The sequence below is a fragment of the Pecten maximus genome, chromosome 5 (assembly GCF_902652985.1).
Source record: "Pecten maximus chromosome 5, xPecMax1.1, whole genome shotgun sequence".
NCBI lineage: Eukaryota > Metazoa > Mollusca > Bivalvia > Pectinida > Pectinidae > Pecten > Pecten maximus.
This window is the reverse complement of record NC_047019.1, coordinates 44747189-44767885: the sequence shown is the minus strand read 5'-3', so window position 1 is coordinate 44767885 and position 20697 is coordinate 44747189. Positions and strand designations below refer to the sequence as shown.

Genomic DNA, 20697 nt, shown 5'->3' with positions numbered 1-20697 from the left:
GGGGCCTGTTTGTGGTATACATGTACGTTACAATACAGTACGAAAATAGTACTTTGACATCTATTATGATTCTTCACAATTAGTTTTTTTATTTAATACAATGATACATGTACATGTTAAACATGCAGAGCACTTCATAACATCTTCACACAACATCTACATGTATGTGCTTACACAAATCTATATAACACTACTCGTACATCTGCTAATACGTATACATTGGTACATAAGCACACACATACATAGGCAATTCTGTACAATGATATTATCACACACACTCCAATTATGCAGTGATTGTTACCAATATGGTATAACAATACTTCAGGCATGCAAAGAGATCATTGTACGCAAACACCAATATATATATATATATATATATATATATATGGGGCAAAGAAGTAATTCAAACAGTGTAAATAATAAGGTTTGTTAAATTTTCGAGGCAATCCGCCCCTTTATCAAAACACAAAAAATCACAAATACAATCACATAATATATATAAGAAGTACTGGAAATACAATAAAATACAATAAGAATAATGTTTTTTTTAGTAACTGGAGAAACCACAATGAACCCTTCGGCAAACGTGGGCCGAAGGCGGATACTAGCGTGACTGCATCATGTATTGCATCATGTATATATATATATATACATAATGACTACACACCATACAATAGAACATACATACAGTATTCCTGTTGCATACCAATGGAACATACATAGTCTTACGTACCAATATAACATACATGCATACTCTTGTATACCAACAGAACATACATATTCTAGCAAACCAATAGACCATACTTCGATTGTTTAGAGGAACAAGGACGTACACTGTATCTCCAACATGGCGTGCTTAAAAGTAAGGGTCGTATACATCTCAAATTTATCAATTTTTAGATTTTAATTAATTACAATTGCTGACTGAGCTTTTCTTATAGAATATGTACTTGATATCAATGGACATTGTCTAATTCTTTTAAATCACACAGTATTTTAACATAATTAGACCATTTCAATTGATATAATGTACAGATTCTATAAGAAAATCTCACTCGTAGTTGTAATTTATTAAAATCTAAAAATGGATAAATTTGAGATACGGCCCTTTACTTCTAAGCACTCCATGTACATGTATATGATGTAAAACCCTATATTGGAACCGCTGAAGCTTTGTATTAGTAGTTACAAGAAAAGGTATTTTAAAATATTTCTCCCAAATTTGTTTATCTATATTATCAAAATCAGCGTTCCATTTTCTAGCACCTGTGGGAAGCATGTCAGATTTGATCAAAACAGCATAAAACATTTTTGAAGTTTGTTTTGTCTCTTAAAAGAAGTTCTAGATTCTTCACAATTATATCCAAATGTAGTCTTTCGATTCCGAGTGCCATTAAATATGAAAAATATGCTGCTATTTTCCTGCGTTACATCGATTAGCAGGAAAATATTGTCGGTACGTTAGTGGTACTCATATGTTATGAGCTGACAGTATAAAAATGAATATTCGTGAATATATAGTGTTCTACGGGAAGAACGGGTAGAGCTAATAGCACGTGAAATGATCATGTGGTAGGCCTATATTTTTCACACTCGAGCCGACTAGACAGTTTTCAAGTGAAAGTTCCAATAATATAAATCTGGAGTCGAACTGAGTACTTTGGCTAGACAGATTTTTCAAGCATGAGTTTAATATATATTTAACAATTTGAATTGTTTTTGGTTTCCCAGCCTGTGTAATATGTTTTTATACTTTAAAAGAAGAGATTTTTTTTTTCATTAGGAAAACAGTCAAAATGTTGCCCAAGTTTTTCCAGACTATGTTTTTACCTTTAGCAAGGTTATTATCTCTGGTTTTGATCTCTGGTTTTGATATCTGGTTTTTCTCCTGGCTGTTATGTTTTAATTTCGTATCGATCAAAGGGAGGTAATTTGATTGACAGACGAGTTTGGCTTACCAGCACTTCATCATGTACATGTTTTTTACAGATATCATTTCGGCTCAAATAAATATCCACACGGCTATATTGCATAAAACTGAGTGTTGTGGTATGTGTTTGATAGCATAACATATGATTGGAAAAGGAGAGACCTAAAGTGATCGACCTTGTACATTGTATCTGATAAAAAAAAGAGACAGAGGGCAAAAGAGTGTATTGATTTCATCGAAAAGCTTTTAGAATATACAAACAACGCTGGAATACTGTTAGAGACAACACACTCAGAAGCTGAAGGAAAACCTAGGTCGCCAAGAAGAAACATTTTGGGATTCGGTGAAAAACGAAGCAGAATAGCAGCAGTAGAGAAATTGACATGATATGTCATTGCCGAACAGTTTGATACGGGATAAAAAACGGTGATAGAGAGATCAAGGGAAAACAAAATTTAAAAAGATGGTTAAGAGAAATTCTGGCGCTAAAGACAAGTTAAATACAGCAATAAAAGCAAAATTAAAAAAAACAAACAAACTAAATAAATAAAATATTTCCCGGCGAGGTCACGATGTTGACCATCGTCCCTATTGTTTTCATCTCGCCATATTTACATTGCAAATGCCTTGGAGGAGACAGACTCTGTCTTCTCGTAACCGAAGCATTATACATCGAGAATGTTTATAAATATCTATCAGGGAATAGTAAGTTGTATATACTTCTCCGTATCGACAGTATGTGCTTGTCTGAAGAAAATGTTCCGTAGTACAGAATGTTTTGATATAACCAGCACCCGCTGACAAGGGAAAGGCAACATTTTTTTTATGGAACATACTGTCATATATCTGAAGATCAAACTGAAATTTGGAAATATTTTGGTACCTGTTTTGATAAGCTTTTCAATATAAACCATAGAATAGTCACAAAACGTAAAACGAAAGTCAGTCAGAAGAAGACAGCAATTTGTTCCCAAGGGTGCCCAATAGTCTGTTTGACGACCTTATCACCACATACAACATACAACCTTGGGGTTAGTCATCAGGACAGATGATCTCCAGTATGTTTCAGTTTGATCATGTTCAGAATCTTACATGTCCATGTGTATATTGGAAAGACTTGAATGGTTTGGGTGAGGTCCGACTTGGTGGAGACCCAGGCCCAGTTGTTCAAAATGTGATTAGCTTGATCACTCTTGATTAGTGAAAATCTCATTTTCCCTTTACTTCAAATCATATGTGTTTATATTCTTCAAAATAAGCAGGTAGGAAAAGATTGACAAGTGTTATAGTTTCATGAAATTTCATCACGTTTGTTTCACCAGAAACGATTTATTACGGATTTTGATATTGTTGTTAAACTGTGATTAGCCTAATCACCATTTGAACAACTGGGCCCAGAGCGGTATGGGATGTTACGAGAGCTGATTTATATGTTGTGAGCCTCATATTGAAGGATTTTTGCCGGACATATTGCATTATTTTTCAATATAATCATTTTCAGTATCTATACACTTTTACCAGCGGTGTTTAAGGGCCTCAATGCAACTTTTATAGAACTCCTTTTCTTGGCTGTTCAGAAAGTCATCCACTGCATGTATGACGTCATCATCGGACTGAAAGCGGGTGTCTAAAATAGCTGTTTTCAGTTTTGGAAATAGATGAAAGTCTGATGGAACGAGATCAGGAATAAGGCAGACGTGAAACTGTGTTCATTTGTCCAGTGTATATGACACAATACATTGCTTACTCTTCCTCAAAACGTCTCGCCAAACATGGTTGCTCGTAGTACTGACTTTAATTCTTGCTCCTGGTAATGTATTAATCAAACTAATCATATTTTTGAAAAGTTTACTACTGTACTTAGTCGACTTACTGTCTGGTAACGATACAGCCAATTGATATATCTAGATTTCGGTTGTCTGCTTCAACATCCAATTAGTAAAGATAAGGAGATCCTAGTCTGAAGTATTGATAAAGGCTAATCAAATACATCCCCGCTCGACCTAGAACCCTGTAGTATACTGTAGTAGAATGACTATTTCCCTGACCTCTCACGACTTAGAACCCTGTAGTATACGGTAGTAGAATGACTATCTCCCTGACCCCTCACGACTTAGAACCCTGTAGTATATACGGTAGTAGAATGACTATTTCCCTGACCTCTCACGACTTAGAACCCTGTAGTATACGGTAGTAGAATGACTATCTCCCTGACCCCTCACGACCTAGAACCTCCCTGACCCCTCACGACTTAGAACCCAGTAGTATACGGTAGTAGAATGACTATCTCCCTGACCCCTCACGACCTAGAACCCTGTAGTATACGGTAGTAGAATGCCTATCTCCCTGACCCCTCACGACTTAGGACCCTGTAGTATACTGTAGTAGAATGGCCTATCTCCCTGACCCCTCACGACTTAGAACCCAGTAGTATACTGTAGTAGAATGACCACCTCTCTGACCCCTCACGACTTAGGACCCTGTAGTATACGGGAGTAGAATGGCCATCTCTCTGACCCCTCACGACCTATGACCATCTCCCTGACGCCTCACGACTTGGAACCCAGTAGTATACGGTAGTATAATGACTATCTCCCTGACCCCTCACGACTTAGGACCCTGTAGTATACTGTAGTAGAATGACTATCTCCCTGACCCCTCACGACTTAGGACCCTGTAGTATACGGTAGTAGAATGACTATCTCCCTGACCCCTCACGACCTAGAACCTCCCTGACCCCTCACGACTTACAACCCTGTAGTATACGGTAGTAGAATGACTATCTCCCTGACCCCTCACGACTTAGGACCCTGTAGTATACGGTAGTAGAATGACTATCTCCCTGACCCCTCACGACTTAGGACCCAGTAGTATACGGTAGTAGAATGACTATCTCCCTGACCCCTCACGACTTAGAACCCAGTAGTATACGGTAGTAGAATGACCATCTCCCTGACCCCTCACGACCTAGAACCCAGTAGTATACGGTAGTAGAATGACCATCTCCCTGACCCCTCACGACTTAGAACCCAGTAGTATACGGTAGTAGAATGACTATCTCCCTGACCCCTCACGACCTAGAACCCAGTAGTATACAGTAGTAGAATGACTATCTCCCTGACCCCTCACGACCTAGAACCCTGTAGTGTACGGTAGTAGAATGACTATCTCCCTGACCCCTCACGACTTAGAACCCTGTAGTATACGGTAGTAGAATGACTATCTCCCTGACCCCTCACGACCTAGAACCCTGTAGTATACGGTAGTAGAATGACTATCTCCCTGACCCATCACGACCTAGAACCCAGTAGTATACGGTAGTAGAATGACCATCTCCTTGGCCCCTCACGACCTGTGACCATCTCCCTGACCCCTCACGACTTAGAACCCAGTAGTTCATGGTAGTAAAATAACTTCACATGTAGGACGATCTCCTTGCGATTTCAATAACTCCTTCAGTTATCTAGTATGAAAAAGACAATTTTCTTCGTCAAACCATTTTTATTTCACATTATGTCCAGTATACAATATAGAATTCGAAACATAATCACACTAGCTTGAACTGTTTTTTGTTGTTTGTTTGTTTGTTTGTTGTTTGGAACTAGGTCATTGCTATTCTCGTGTTGATAGTTACCAATCAAATAGGGCACTGTATTTGCCTGCTCAGTGTTAATTAATAATCAAGAAAACATGCAAGTACATGTCATTGCAGCTATCGATTTATTGAAGCTTTTGTTTTAACAGAAGTCCCTGGGCAGCGACACCAATACCGTCGAAGAACAGGAGCAGGCCAAACACAAGAGCTAGTATGGTTATTCCAACATAGCCAGCCGCCTGGGCAGACGGACGGTCATCCGAGGCTGACGTCAGCGACCGCAGGTGCGCACTGGTATTCTTTACATCCAAAGTCATCTCCTTGGCAAGTTTCTCCATCTTTGCTTTTAAGACCGGGTCATTTTCCAAAGCGTTGTCTAGATTGGAGCAGGAACAATCACATGACTTCATCTGACCGACGACACATTCAACTGTAACAATACAAGTACACTTGTATAGTGCCAAGTACATCTACATTGCTTTTCTGAACAGCTTACCAACATTTGATATACAATGTAAAATGGAGTCCCGCAGTTGAAAATAATGTAGCGAATATCTGTTGTTCGTTTCTAGTCGCTGTTTTAAGTTTTGATATGATTTCTTCATGGCAAATGGTTACTTAAAAGTTCAATGTGATATTAGGTCGAATATGTGTATAGATTTACTGTTAGTTACAACAATTGAGAGCTTGTTTTTACACACGATATTCTTAATGATATGAACTGTCTATATGCTCAGTAACAACCCTACTAAGTACCTATATGGCAAATTGTGATGCATGTGGTATTTCTCAATAGATTTCGTCTAAAATATCGTTGTAATAAACCCGTAATAACCCGCTACATCATGTCACAATAACCCTCGAGGTCCTGACACATTAATCCACACGACCATGCCACAGTCACTCTCTAGGACAATTCAAATTAGTCCTATATTATATGTCACAACAACTTGGTAGTTGATAACTAAAACACATTTGCTAAATCACATCACAATAACTAGCTAAATCATACAACTACATGCGCTAAATCACGCCCCAGTAACCAGCTAGATCATTCAACTTTACAATCATGCGCAAAGTCACATCACAATAACTAGCTAAATCATACAACTAGAATTGTATTCATGTGCTAAATCACGCTACAAAAACCAGATAGGCTATTCAAATATAAAACCATATGCTAAATCACGCGCTAATCACACCACAATGACTAGCTAGATCATTCAACTACAAAATCATGTGCTAAATCACGCCACAACTATAATTATATTCATGTGCTAAATCACGCTACAACAACAGATAGGTCATATAACTATAAAAGCATGTGCTAAATCACGCCACAATGACTAGCTACATCATTCAACTATAAATCCATGTGCTAAATCACGCTACAATAACCAGCTAAATCATACAACTATAAAACCACGCTTTAAATCAAGCCACAATAAGCACAATGTTAATCCTAAGCATTTCAAAATGTGTCCCCGATATGTTGTGTTTAAAGCTACATAGTATTAGCGAACTACAACAGAAATCATAAAAATCTTTGCATGATAACGCATCCTATACGTCATTAATTATGAATGTAAACAAATGAAGAATGTCGTTTTTTTGCGGGTGTACCGAGAGAACTGTGTCTGGCAGGAAGGTGATTGTAAATATTACATCATGGTCGGAATTCTCCGACTTCACTTGATTTAACGACTGTCGACTTGGTTTCAAGATGGCATTACTAAGAAAGATTTCGTTTCATTATCATTAAATCGTCTTTGTTTCTTTCTTTCTTTTTAAAGCAGACATCTTAAAGTTAGGAGGTCTCCAACTGAGTGTTTTCTATAAACTCTTCCACTTGTACATATTTATCTTTACCCCTAGCGTGTTCAATCATAGTTAGACATTGTTTGGTATATGTTTAGATTAAAATCAAAAGTAAGTATGTCATTTTTACTTACACCAGATAACCACAGCCAGAAAAAGGATTGATACATGCGCCATTTTGTTTTCTGCCAAGATTCGCTCGGTCCCCGTGGACAAGTCTGTCTAATATTCCGTTCTAGCGCATGCCAATCTGAGAAGGTATGTTGTAACTGTGTCAGAACCTTCAAGGTACTGGAAATCGACACAAATTGATTTTGTTTATTAAAAAGAAGAGGAACTAAGGCGTACTTTGTTGACTGAATATCAACATTAGTGAATGCTTGTCTGAACATAACACGTTTCTAGACAAAACATGCTTTGTTAATCAATACACTAGGTACCGTTTATCAATCTCAATGTCTAAAGCCGCCCATCGATATTTTTGTGTACAATATTAATTCATCGCGAGGCCGGTTATACTGTCGATAGTTCTAATAATATAATAAATGGCTAATGATTTATTTCTAAATTTTTCAATTTTTAATTGTAGGCACTAGACCATTTCCTTCCTGTGTGTTCAAAGAGTAACAAATCTATTCATCATACTCTCTAATGTTTCCATGATACATGTACATTAGTTATAAACCGTTATTATTGTTATATGTAAGTATTAGGAACTTAACATTAGTAATCGATGAGTCGACCTTGAGATATACAGTATGGTGTAATGGGTGAATAACATAAATATTTTGTAGTATCCATACCTTATAACTATTAAAAGGTGTTTTTGTAGTAACCATACTTTATAACTATTAACGGGTGTTTTTGTAGTATCCATACTTTATAACTATTAGTATGTGTTTTTGTAGTAACCATACTTTATAACTATTAACGGATGTTTTTGTAGTAACCATACTTTATAACTATTAACAGGTGTTTTTGTAGTATCTAACTTTATAACTATTAAAAGGTGTTTTTGTAGTAACCATACTTTATAACTATTAACGGATGTTTTTGTAGTATCCATACTTTATAACTATTAACGGATGTTATTGTAGTATCTAACTTTATAACTATTAACAGGTGTTTTTGTAGTAACCATACTTTATAACTATTAAAAGGTGTTTTTTAGTATCCATACTTTATAACTATTAAAAGGTATTTTTGTAGTAACCATACTTTATAACTATTAAAAGGTGTTTTTTTAGTATCCATACCTTATAACTGTTAACGGATGTTTTTGTAGTAACCATATTTCATAACTGTTAACGGATGTTTTTGTAGTAACCATACTTTATAACTATTAACAGGTGTTTTTGTAGTAACCATACTTTATAACTATTAGCAGGTGTTTTTGTAGTATCCATACCGTACAACTATTAGCAGGTGTTTTTGTAGTATCCATACCGTACAACTATTAACATGTGTTTTTGTAGTATCTAACTTTATAACTGTATTAACAGGTGTTTTTGTAGTATCTAACTTTATAACTGTATTAACAGGTGTTTTTGTAGTATCTAAGTTTTTAACTATTAACAGGTGTTTCTTCCCCTTGTAAAGATCCTTCGGCGTCGAATCGGCCGAAGAGATTATCGGCAATACACGAGCAATATTTGAGAATGATGTCTTATAAAATAAATTTGGTTTATTTTCTGTCTGTGATTGTTATATTTGGTTTTTGACCAATAGCTCGATAATGTGATAACTGACTTAAATTCGCTTCTTTACACACACAAATATATCTGGGGAGTTATCGATGTCCGACCTCGTTGGTTTCCTCCTATATCATCTGACTGGTTTAAGCTGATATCCGTTCCATAACTGTTGTAAAATGAATTTAAAAAGATATACATGGGCCTTACATTTAACCTAAAGTCATTATTACAACTGAAAAAGGTGAAATAATTTCATTCAGATGTACTGATTGGTGGTATGATCGACAGCGGTCAAACACTAGAGTCTTGGGCAAAGTGCAGCTTAACGATGAAAATGAACCACCAACATGAGCTACTCAATACATTGCTATCTATAGCTCAGAAAACTAATTTAGACTGCTCTGAGATTCCATCGCTGTGTCCGCTATTTGGTCACGGGACACAATTACATCACAAGGCTGACCACTGTCCTGTCGATTAGTGTCAAATAGTGACGGTCATGTTGCACTAGTCTGGACAAAAGCTGGACAGCTGTCGTGTCCAGACATCGCCTCTCACGGGATACGGAAGGCGTTACATTTCCCAGCATTAAGCTGATGTGTCCAGTTGACTTAAAATTTATTTCCACTCATTCGAAAAATAGAATTATCTCGCTTGCGAGGTTCAGATCTATTTTTGATCATGCCAAGGAATGACTGCGGGGCATCTCATTACAGAATCAGTGAACGTCTTTGAGAGAATGGAAATTACCAGATCACATTAAGTCCCAAAGTAACATCTAAATCCATGTCATGTCATGGAATGTCGTCTGTTGCATTGTGAAAGTGTGCTGACATTGAAATTATCGCCCATGGTGTCATTCTGAAATTCTTATATACTATCATGTATGTTGGAATCGCTCTCCACATTTTGTAGAAATATGACATTCCTATCATCCCCCAGTTAATATGACATTCCTATCATCCCCCAGTTAATATGACATTCCTATCATCCCCCAGTTAATATGACATTCCTATCATCCCCCAGTTAATATGACATTCCTATCATCCCCCAGTTAATATGACATTCCTATCATCCCCCAGTTAATATGACATTCATATCATCCCCCAGTTAATATGACATTCCTATCATCCCCCAGTTAATATGACATTCCTATCATCCCCCAGTTAATATGACATTCCTATCATCCCCCAGTTAATATGACATTCCTATCATCCCCAGTTAATATGACATTCCTATCATCCCCAGTTAATATGACATTCCTATCATCCCCCAGTTAATATGACATTCCTATCATCCCCAGTTAATATGACATTCCTATCATCCCCAGTTAATATGACATTCCTATCATCCCCAGTTAATATGACATTCCTATCATCCCCCAGTTAATATGACATTCCTATCATCCCCCAGTTAATATGACATTCCTATCATCCCCCAGTTAATATGACATTCCTATCATCCCCCAGTTAATATGACATTCCTATCATCCCCCAGTTAATATGACATTCCTATCATCCCCCAGTTAATATGACATTCCTATCATCCCCCAGTTAATATGACATTCCTATCATCCCCCAGTTAATATGACATTCCTATCATCCCCCAGTTAATATGACATTCCTATCATCCCCCAGTTAATATGACATTCCTATCATCCCCCAGTTAATATGACATTCCTATCATCCCCCAGTTAATATGACATTCCTATCATCCCCCAGTTAATATGACATTCCTATCATCCCCCAGTTAATATGACATTCCTATCATCCCCCAGTTAATATGACATTCCTATCATCCCCCAGTTAATATGACATTCCTATCATCCCCCAGTTAATATGACATTCCTATCATCCCCCAGTTAATATGACATTCCTATCATCCCCCAGTTAATATGACATTCCTATCATCCCCCAGTTAATATGACATTCCTATCATCCCCCAGTTAATATGACATTCCTATCATCCCCCAGTTAATATGACATTCCTATCATCCCCCAGTTAATATGACATTCCTATCATCCCCCAGTTAATATGACATTCCTATCATCCCCCAGTTAATATGACATTCCTATCATCCCCCAGTTAATATGACATTCCTATCATCCCCCAGTTAATATGACATTCCTATCATCCCCCAGTTAATATGACATTCCTATCATCCCCCAGTTAATATGACATTCCTATCATCCCCCAGTTAATATGACATTCCTATCATCCCCCAGTTAATATGACATTCCTATCATCCCCAGTTAATATGACATTCCTATCATCCCCAGTTAATATGACATTCCTATCATCCCCCAGTTAATATGACATTCCTATCATCCCCCAGTTAATATGACATTCCTATCATCCCCCAGTTAATATGACATTCCTATCATCCCCCAGTTAATATGACATTCCTATCATCCCCCAGTTAATATGACATTCCTATCATCCCCCAGTTAATATGACATTCCTATCATCCCCCAGTTAATATGACATTCCTATCATCCCCCAGTTAATATGACATTCCTATCATCCCCCAGTTAATATGACATTCCTATCATCCCCCAGTTAATATGACATTCCTATCATCCCCCAGTTAATATGACATTCCTATCATCCCCCAGTTAATATGACATTCCTATCATCCCCCAGTTAATATGACATTCCTATCATCCCCCAGTTAATATGACATTCCTATCATCCCCCAGTTAATATGACATTCCTATCATCCCCCAGTTAATATGACATTCCTATCATCCCCCAGTTAATATGACATTCCTATCATCCCCCAGTTAATATGACATTCCTATCATCCCCCAGTTAATATGACATTCCTATCATCCCCCAGTTAATATGACATTCCTATCATCCCCCAGTTAATATGACATTCCTATCATCCCCCAGTTAATATGACATTCCTATCATCCCCCAGTTAATATGACATTCCTATCATCCCCCAGTTAATATGACATTCCTATCATCCCCCAGTTAATATGACATTCCTATCATCCCCCAGTTAATATGACATTCCTATCATCCCCCAGTTAATATGACATTCCTATCATCCCCCAGTTAATATGACATTCCTATCATCCCCCAGTTAATATGACATTCCTATCATCCCCCAGTTAATATGACATTCCTATCATCCCCCAGTTAATATGACATTCCTATCATCCCCCAGTTAATATGACATTCCTATCATCCCCCAGTTAATATGACATTCCTATCATCCCCCAGTTAATATGACATTCCTATCATCCCCCAGTTAATATGACATTCCTATCATCCCCCAGTTAATGTGACATTCCTATCATCCCCCAGTTAATATGACATTCCTATCATCCCCCAGTTAATATGACATTCCTATCATCCCCAGTTAATGTGACATTCCTATCATCCCCCAGTTAATATGACATTCCAATCACCCCCCAGTTAATATGACATTCCTATCATCCCCCAGTTAATGTGACATTCCTATCATCCCCCAGTTAATATGACATTCCTATCATCCCCCAGTTAATATGACATTCCTATCATCCCCCAGTTAATGTGACATTCCTATCATCCCCCAGTTAATATGACATTCCTATCATCCCCCAGTTAATATGACATTCCTATCATCCCCAGTTAATATGACATTCCTATCATCCCCCAGTTAATGTTATATTCATCGTTCCGAAGAGGGGTCCTGAAATACCCTAACAATCAATCAATCAATCACAACCAATAGATGTCATCATGTATTAGATATACGACTACGAGCAGTCCCACAATGTAAGGTACTGGATATATTGTTTGTAGTTGTTCTCGTGTAATACATTTGAGTACTAGAAGAATCCAATTGTGGTATAATTATATTGTTTACATAAAATCGGTATATAAGAAGTAAAATCGATTTACGTTATGAAATCAGGTCTGAACTTACGCCGGATCAATCAAACATGATTTAACAAGACCACGCAATTCAAACAGAATTTGTATAATCAATATTTTAAAACATGGTATAGTGGCATTCTTATCAGGAAGGATTCTTAAAGTACCTAAAATTATCAATCTCAAGTAGAAAACATCAGTGTAGAATAGAAAGTCACTGTGTTTTGACTGATTAAAAGAGCAGAAAAAAATATGTCAAATAAATATCAGGGTAAGTTTTTCACAAGTTACTATTCTAGTGAATTGATTGAATTACAATCTTTTTTTTAAAGTTAATTTCACACTAATACCAATGTTTTCACTTCATACTTCTACAACATGCGCGACTGAATCAAAACCACTGAAGGTCACGTGGGTGGGCGCCAAGATCTGGGATTGTGGCTGTAATTATCACGATATTAATGTACAAAGACAGTTTTGTTTTAAAATCAAAGTTTATTTTTCATAATAAGTCATCTAAAACAGCAAATTCTAATGAAGACTTTCTGACATAAAGCAAGAAAAAAGGAAAATGTACCAATGATTAAATATAAATTAATTATGCACAACAATACAACAAATATTCATATAAAAATTAGGAGACAGCACCATATAAGGAAAATACGTTAAACTTAATTTACTTTGAAAGCAAATTAAAGCAATTAATAAATAATCATTTTATATATAACGTCGGAATACTAATGGTCACTGTGGACGACTTCTATGTAAATCTTTTGTCTGTAGGGAGTCACGTGGTCCAAAATGCACTGGTATTAGTGGACGTTTATATTAACAAACCTTAATGGTAACAATTTGAACACTTTTAAACACACTCGGGATTCAGCTGGACATATAGCTTTGTAAAACGACACAGGCATACCTTTATATCGCTGATGTAAATGTAACAGAATATGATACCTAGAGTTTTCATAAATTCAAATGAGTACGAGAAAAATGTACCAGATGGTTTAGTGTAAGGATATAGAGAGACCTCCCAGTACTAGTATACAGGAGGGGTACAGTGTAAGGATATAGAGACACCTCCCAGAACTAGTATACAGGAGGGGTACAGTGTAAGGATATAGAGACACCTCCCAGTACTAGTATACAGGAGGGGTACAGTGTAAGGATATAGAGACACCTCCCAGTACTAGTATACAGTGTAAGGATATAGTCACCTCCCAGTATTAGTATACAGGAGGGGTACAGTGTAAGGATATAGAGACACCTCCAAGTACTAGTATACAGGAGGAGTACATTGTAAGGATATAGAGACACCTCCCAGTAGTAGTATACAGGAGGGGTACAGTGTAAGGATATAGAGACACCTCCCAGTACTAGTATACAGGAGGGGTACAGTGTAAGGATATAGAGACACCTCCCAGTACTAGTATATAGGAGGGGTACAGTGTAAGGATATAGAGACACCTCCCAGTACTAGTATACAGGAGGGGTCCAGTGTAAGGATATAGAGAGACCTCCCAATACTAGTATACAGGAGGAGTACAGTGTAAGGATATAGAGACACCTCCCAGTGCTAGTATAGAGGGGTACAGTGTAAGGATATAGAGACACCTCCCAACACTAGTATACAGGAGTATAGTGTAAGGATATAGAGACACCTCCCAGTACTAGTATACAGGAGAGTACAGTGTAAGGATATAGAGACACCTCCCAATACTAGTATACAGGAGGGATACAGTGTAAGGATATAGAGACACCTCCCAGTACTAGTATAGAGGGGTACAGTGTAAGTATATAGAGACACCTCCCAGTACTAGTATACAGGAGGAGTACAGTGTAAGGATATAGAGACACATCCCAGTACTAGTATACAGGAGAGTACAGTGTAAGGATATAGAGACACCTCCCAGTGCTAGTATAGAGGGGTACTGTGTAAGGATATAGAGAGACCTCCCAGTACTAGTATACAGGAGGGGTACAGTGTAAGGATATAGAGACACCTCCCAGTACTAGTATACAGGAGGGGTCCAGTGTAAGGATATAGAGACACCTCCCAGTACTAGTATACAGGAGGGGTACAGTGTAAGGATATAGAGACACCTCCCAGTACTAGTATACAGGAGTATAGTGTAAGGATATAGAGACACCTCCCAGTACTAGTATACAGGAGTATAGTGTAAGGATATAGATACACCTCCCAGTGCTAGTATAGAGGGGTACTGTGTAAGGATATAGAGAGACCTCCCAGTACTAGTATACAGGAGGGGTACAGTGTAAGGATATAGAGACACCTCCCAGTACTAGTATACAGGAGGAGTACAGTGTAAGGATATAGATACACCTCCCAGTGCTAGTATAGAGGGGTACTGTGTAAGGATATAGAGAGACCTCCCAGTACTAGTATACAGGAGGGGTACAGTGTAAGGATATAGAGACACCTCCCAGTATAATATACAGGAGGAGTACAGTGTAAGGATATAGATACACCTCCCAGTGCTAGTATAGAGGGGTACTGTGTAAGGATATAGAGAGACCTCCCAGTACTAGTATACAGGAGGGGTACAGTGTAAGGATATAGAGACACCTCCCAGTACTAGTATACAGGAGGAGTACAGTGTAAGGATATAGAGACACCTCCCAGTACTAGTATAGAGGGGTACAGTGTAAGGATATAGATACACCTCCCAGTGCTAGTATAGAGGGGTACTGTGTAAGGATATAGAGAGACCTCCCAGTACTAGTATACAGGAGGGGTACAGTGTAAGGATATAGAGACACCTCCCAGTACTAGTATACAGAAGGGGTCCGGTGTAAGGATATAGAGACACCTCCCAGTACTAGTATAGAAGGGTCCAGTGTAAGGATATAGAGACACCTCCAAGTACTAGTATACAGGAGGAGTACATTGTAAGGATATAGAGACACCTCCCAGTACTAGTATACAGGAGGAGTACATTGTAAGGATATAGAGACACCTCCCAGTATTAGTATACAGGAGGGGTCCGGTGTAAGGATATAGATACACCTCCCAGTGCTAGTATAGAGGGGTACTGTGTAAGGATATAGAGAGTCCTCCCAGTACTAGTATACAGGAGGGGTCCAGTGTAAGGATATAGAGACACCTCCCAGTACTAGTATACAGGGGGAGTACAGTGTAAGGATATAGAGACACCTCCAAGTACTAGTATACAGGAGGAGTACATTGTAAGGATATAGAGACACCTCCCAGTAGTAGTATACAGGAGGGGTACAGTGTAAGGATATAGAGACACCTCCCAGTACTAGTATACAGGAGGGGTACAGTGTAAGGATATAGAGACACCTCCCAGTACTAGTATATAGGAGGGGTACAGTGTAAGGATATAGAGACACCTCCCAGTACTAGTATACAGGAGGGGTCCAGTGTAAGGATATAGAGAGACCTTCCAATACTAGTATACAGGAGGAGTACAGTGTAAGGATATAGAGACACCTCCCAGTGCTAGTATAGAGGGGTACAGTGTAAGGATATAGAGACACCTCCCAACACTAGTATACAGGAGTATAGTGTAAGGATATAGAGACACCTCCCAGTACTAGTATACAGGAGAGTACAGTGTAAGGATATAGAGACACCTCCCAATACTAGTATACAGGAGGGATACAGTGTAAGGATATAGAGACACCTCCCAGTACTAGTATAGAGGGGTACAGTGTAAGTATATAGAGACACCTCCCAGTACTAGTATACAGGAGGAGTACAGTGTAAGGATATAGAGACACATCCCAGTACTAGTATACAGGAGAGTACAGTGTAAGGATATAGAGACACCTCCCAGTGCTAGTATAGAGGGGTACTGTGTAAGGATATAGAGAGACCTCCCAGTACTAGTATACAGGAGGGGTACAGTGTAAGGATATAGAGACACCTCCCAGTACTAGTATATAGGAGGGGTCCAGTGTAAGGATATAGAGACACCTCCCAGTACTAGTATACAGGAGGGGTACAGTGTAAGGATATAGAGACACCTCCCAGTACTAGTATACAGGAGTATAGTGTAAGGATATAGAGACACCTCCCAGTACTAGTATACAGGAGTATAGTGTAAGGATATAGATACACCTCCCAGTGCTAGTATAGAGGGGTACTGTGTAAGGATATAGAGAGACCTCCCAGTACTAGTATACAGGAGGGGTACAGTGTAAGGATATAGAGACACCTCCCAGTACTAGTATACAGGAGGAGTACAGTGTAAGGATATAGATACACCTCCCAGTGCTAGTATAGAGGGGTACTGTGTAAGGATATAGAGAGACCTCCCAGTACTAGTATACAGGAGGGGTACAGTGTAAGGATATAGAGACACCTCCCAGTATAATATACAGGAGGAGTACAGTGTAAGGATATAGATACACCTCCCAGTGCTAGTATAGAGGGGTACTGTGTAAGGATATAGAGAGACCTCCCAGTACTAGTATACAGGAGGGGTACAGTGTAAGGATATAGAGACACCTCCCAGTACTAGTATACAGGAGGAGTACAGTGTAAGGATATAGAGACACCTCCCAGTACTAGTATAGAGGGGTACAGTGTAAGGATATAGATACACCTCCCAGTGCTAGTATAGAGGGGTACTGTGTAAGGATATAGAGAGACCTCCCAGTACTAGTATACAGGAGGGGTACAGTGTAAGGATATAGAGACACCTCCCAGTACTAGTATACAGAAGGGGTCCGGTGTAAGGATATAGAGACACCTCCCAGTACTAGTATAGAGGGGTCCAGTGTAAGGATATAGAGACACCTCCAAGTACTAGTATACAGGAGGAGTACATTGTAAGGATATAGAGACACCTCCCAGTACTAGTATACAGGAGGAGTACATTGTAAGGATATAGAGACACCTCCCAGTATTAGTATACAGGAGGGGTCCGGTGTAAGGATATAGATACACCTCCCAGTGCTAGTATAGAGGGGTACTGTGTAAGGATATAGAGAGTCCTCCCAGTACTAGTATACAGGAGGGGTCCAGTGTAAGGATATAGAGACACCTCCCAGTACTAGTATACAGGGGGAGTACAGTGTAAGGATATAGAGACACCTCCCAGTACTAGTATACAGGAGGGGTACAGTGTAAGAATATAGATACACCTCCCAGTATTAGTATACAGGAGTATAGTGTAAGGATATAGAGACACCTCCCAGTACTAGTATACAGGAGGGGTACAGTGTAAGGATATAGAGACACCTCCCAGTACTAGTATACAGGAGGGGTACAGTGTAAGGATATAGAGACACCTCCCAGTATTAGTATACAGGAGTATAGTGTAAGGATATAGAGACACCTCCCAGTACTAGTATACAAGAGGGGTCCAGTGTAAGGATATAGAGACAGAATATAAAGCCGATTTCGGGGACCAGAAGGAATATTATCTACGTATACTTTCATCCAGGATAAAAGGCAAACAACAGTACTTTCTAAACTTGATTGGGTGGGGGAAAAACGATAAATCTTCGTGGTTGTGGAGATAGACAACCCATTAATCGAGGATGATCACATCCGGGTACAATCGGCCTAAAACCTACTGGACTGGGCCTAAGCTACATGGTTGAAATCTCAAAACGTCTAGGAACATTAAATGACTATCGACACTTTCCACAATGACAGGTTGAAATGACGCGTACACATATCTATTGTGTGATACTGGTGACCAGCTCTATGTACTCTTTTGTTATAACACATCACTGTTCCATACGAATGTGTACTACGACACGCTCACGCACACGCGCACACACACACGCTCACAAACACTATCGTACTAGTACTGGTCACTGTTCTATAACATCCTCCTCGGTCTCAGATTCTGACATCACTTCCGCTTCCTCCTCCTCCTCCAGAAGGTACAAAAGTTCTTGAGCGAGCGCGGAAATCGCTGGACTTCCGTTTTGTAAAGCATGGAGATTTAACGACTCTCCATCACCAATGTCTATACTCCTGTTGTCTGTATTTCCGTTTGACACAAACTGTGTTATATCTGCTGTCTGCAATGACGTCAAATGTGTGTGTTCAAAGCTGTTGTCACTTTCCGAAATACCAGAATCATCCAACGAATGTTCGTGTTGTGGTGATGTCACCATATCGTCAAATTGATGACGTAAAAGCTGTCCAAAATCAGGAGACTTTTGATAGTCCTGAAGGTGATTGCGCAACCCAACAACAAATGGATCGTCTATAGACATGTGTTCCACTTCTACGAGGTAGCTGATGGCCTGTGCGGCGCAGTCTCTGTACCCGGCTAGCACCATACTCGCCTGGTTGTAAGGTAAACCGATCATTGCGGGATGCGGCATACCCATCATTGACATGGGGTCATGACCTCCGTGTGACGTCATTGTCTCTGCGGGCATAACCTCAACTGTGAATATATAAAAGGTAGCATACATCAATATGATGGTTAGAACACTAACACTCCGGTATATAATGGTCGTATATTTTACACAGTATTGGATCTCGCAAGTCTGATTGTTTTAGTCTCGGAGACTATCCGAGAGAAACCTGTTTGGATCAACAACAGCAATAACATGGTAACACCCAATCTGGAAGGAATTGTATATAACCGATTAGCAAGCTCTTCTTTTTTCAAATCGATCAAGTCCGGTAATGAAACCACACTCTTGACCAGAATATGACCTGATAATTTGTATCCGGATGTGAACCAATCAGAACCGGAAATCACAAATACAGTATTCCTCAGAGTAAATCTCAGAAATAAAGTACATCCTTATATATGTTAAGGAAGGGTTTAGCATCAGAGCAGATTTGATGAACATGTCGATACGGAAACATCTGATAAAGTCTTTGACGGTTATACAACAAAATTATACGGCTTCTTTCAAGTGAATAATCAAGATAGCGCCAGGGGGTCCAGGGAACCGAGACCCGACAGACCTGTGATACAGCCACTGAAGCCACGCTTGCGTCGTGACCCTGTTTGGTGCAAAACGTTACATATGATCTGAAAGATGCGACTTCGGAACATCCCAAACTTAATTGAAATTAAAGGATATTTTCTTTAGCTTATATAGGTTAATTATCCTGATAGCTTTCATCCTTTATTTGCTGCAAACAAGCTAACGAGTTATTTTTTTCTGCATGGGTATTACACACCAATTCTAATACTTCAGACCTCAATGTACTATTCTCAACTCTATATCATTAACCGGCTTAATTAGACCAGTAATGTGTTCAATCTTAGCTTGAAGTTAATAGATGCATTTCCAATAACGTGTATGATACCTTATAAATAATATGAATATTTATTTTTTATTGATTCATTGCAATACCTGTCAATCAACTGGCATGGTTGAACTCTATTGGGTTCCTGGTCACAAGGAAATGTCTAAGCATTGTCATGGTGGTCTAACAGACATTTTAACAGGAAACCAACCAACACAATACCATTGGGATATATCGAGGTCAGTGTATGAAAAGTAAACCACACATTGGACAGTGGTCAGTTAACTGTTTTATTGGATCAATAACTATACGATGTATAAACTCTATCCAACGAGACTTATTTCTCAAATATCATGTCTTCTGGCTGTAGCTGGAACTTTGAACCAGGTTTACAGTGTAATACATCCCTTGTCAAGGTCATGTGGTCAATACAGTGTAATACGTCCCTTGTCAAGGTCATGTGGTCAATACAGTGTAATACACCCCTAGTCAAGGTTATGTGACCAATACAGTGTAATACATCCCTAGTCAAGGTTATGTGACCAATACAGTGTAATACATCCCTTGTCAAGGT

The 20697-nt window shown here is 38.8% G+C and overlaps 2 protein-coding genes across 11 annotated transcripts in view; both read right to left on the bottom strand.

Moving 5' to 3' along the window:
• Positions 1-5411: 5411 nt before the first annotated feature.
• Positions 5412-7634, bottom strand: LOC117328144. Its single transcript, XM_033885537.1, has 2 exons — positions 7478-7634; positions 5412-5955 (listed from the first exon to the last, which is right to left on the bottom strand). Exons 1-2 carry the CDS (start codon positions 7518-7520, stop codon positions 5651-5653), a joined length of 348 nt encoding a protein of 115 aa, XP_033741428.1. The 5' UTR covers positions 7521-7634; the 3' UTR covers positions 5412-5650.
• Positions 7635-13379: 5745 nt separating this feature from the next.
• LOC117328141 overlaps positions 13380-20697 on the bottom strand; it is a 35020-nt gene continuing 27702 nt past the window's right edge. For 4 of the 10 annotated variants that reach the window (XM_033885534.1, XM_033885533.1, XM_033885535.1 and 1 more), the window contains one exon: positions 17948-19302. In XM_033885534.1, the coding sequence (XP_033741425.1) occupies positions 18716-19302 (587 nt within the window). In that variant the 3' untranslated portion in view covers positions 17948-18715. The other 6 variants (XR_004532878.1, XR_004532880.1, XR_004532876.1 and 3 more) reach the window with 6 other exon arrangements.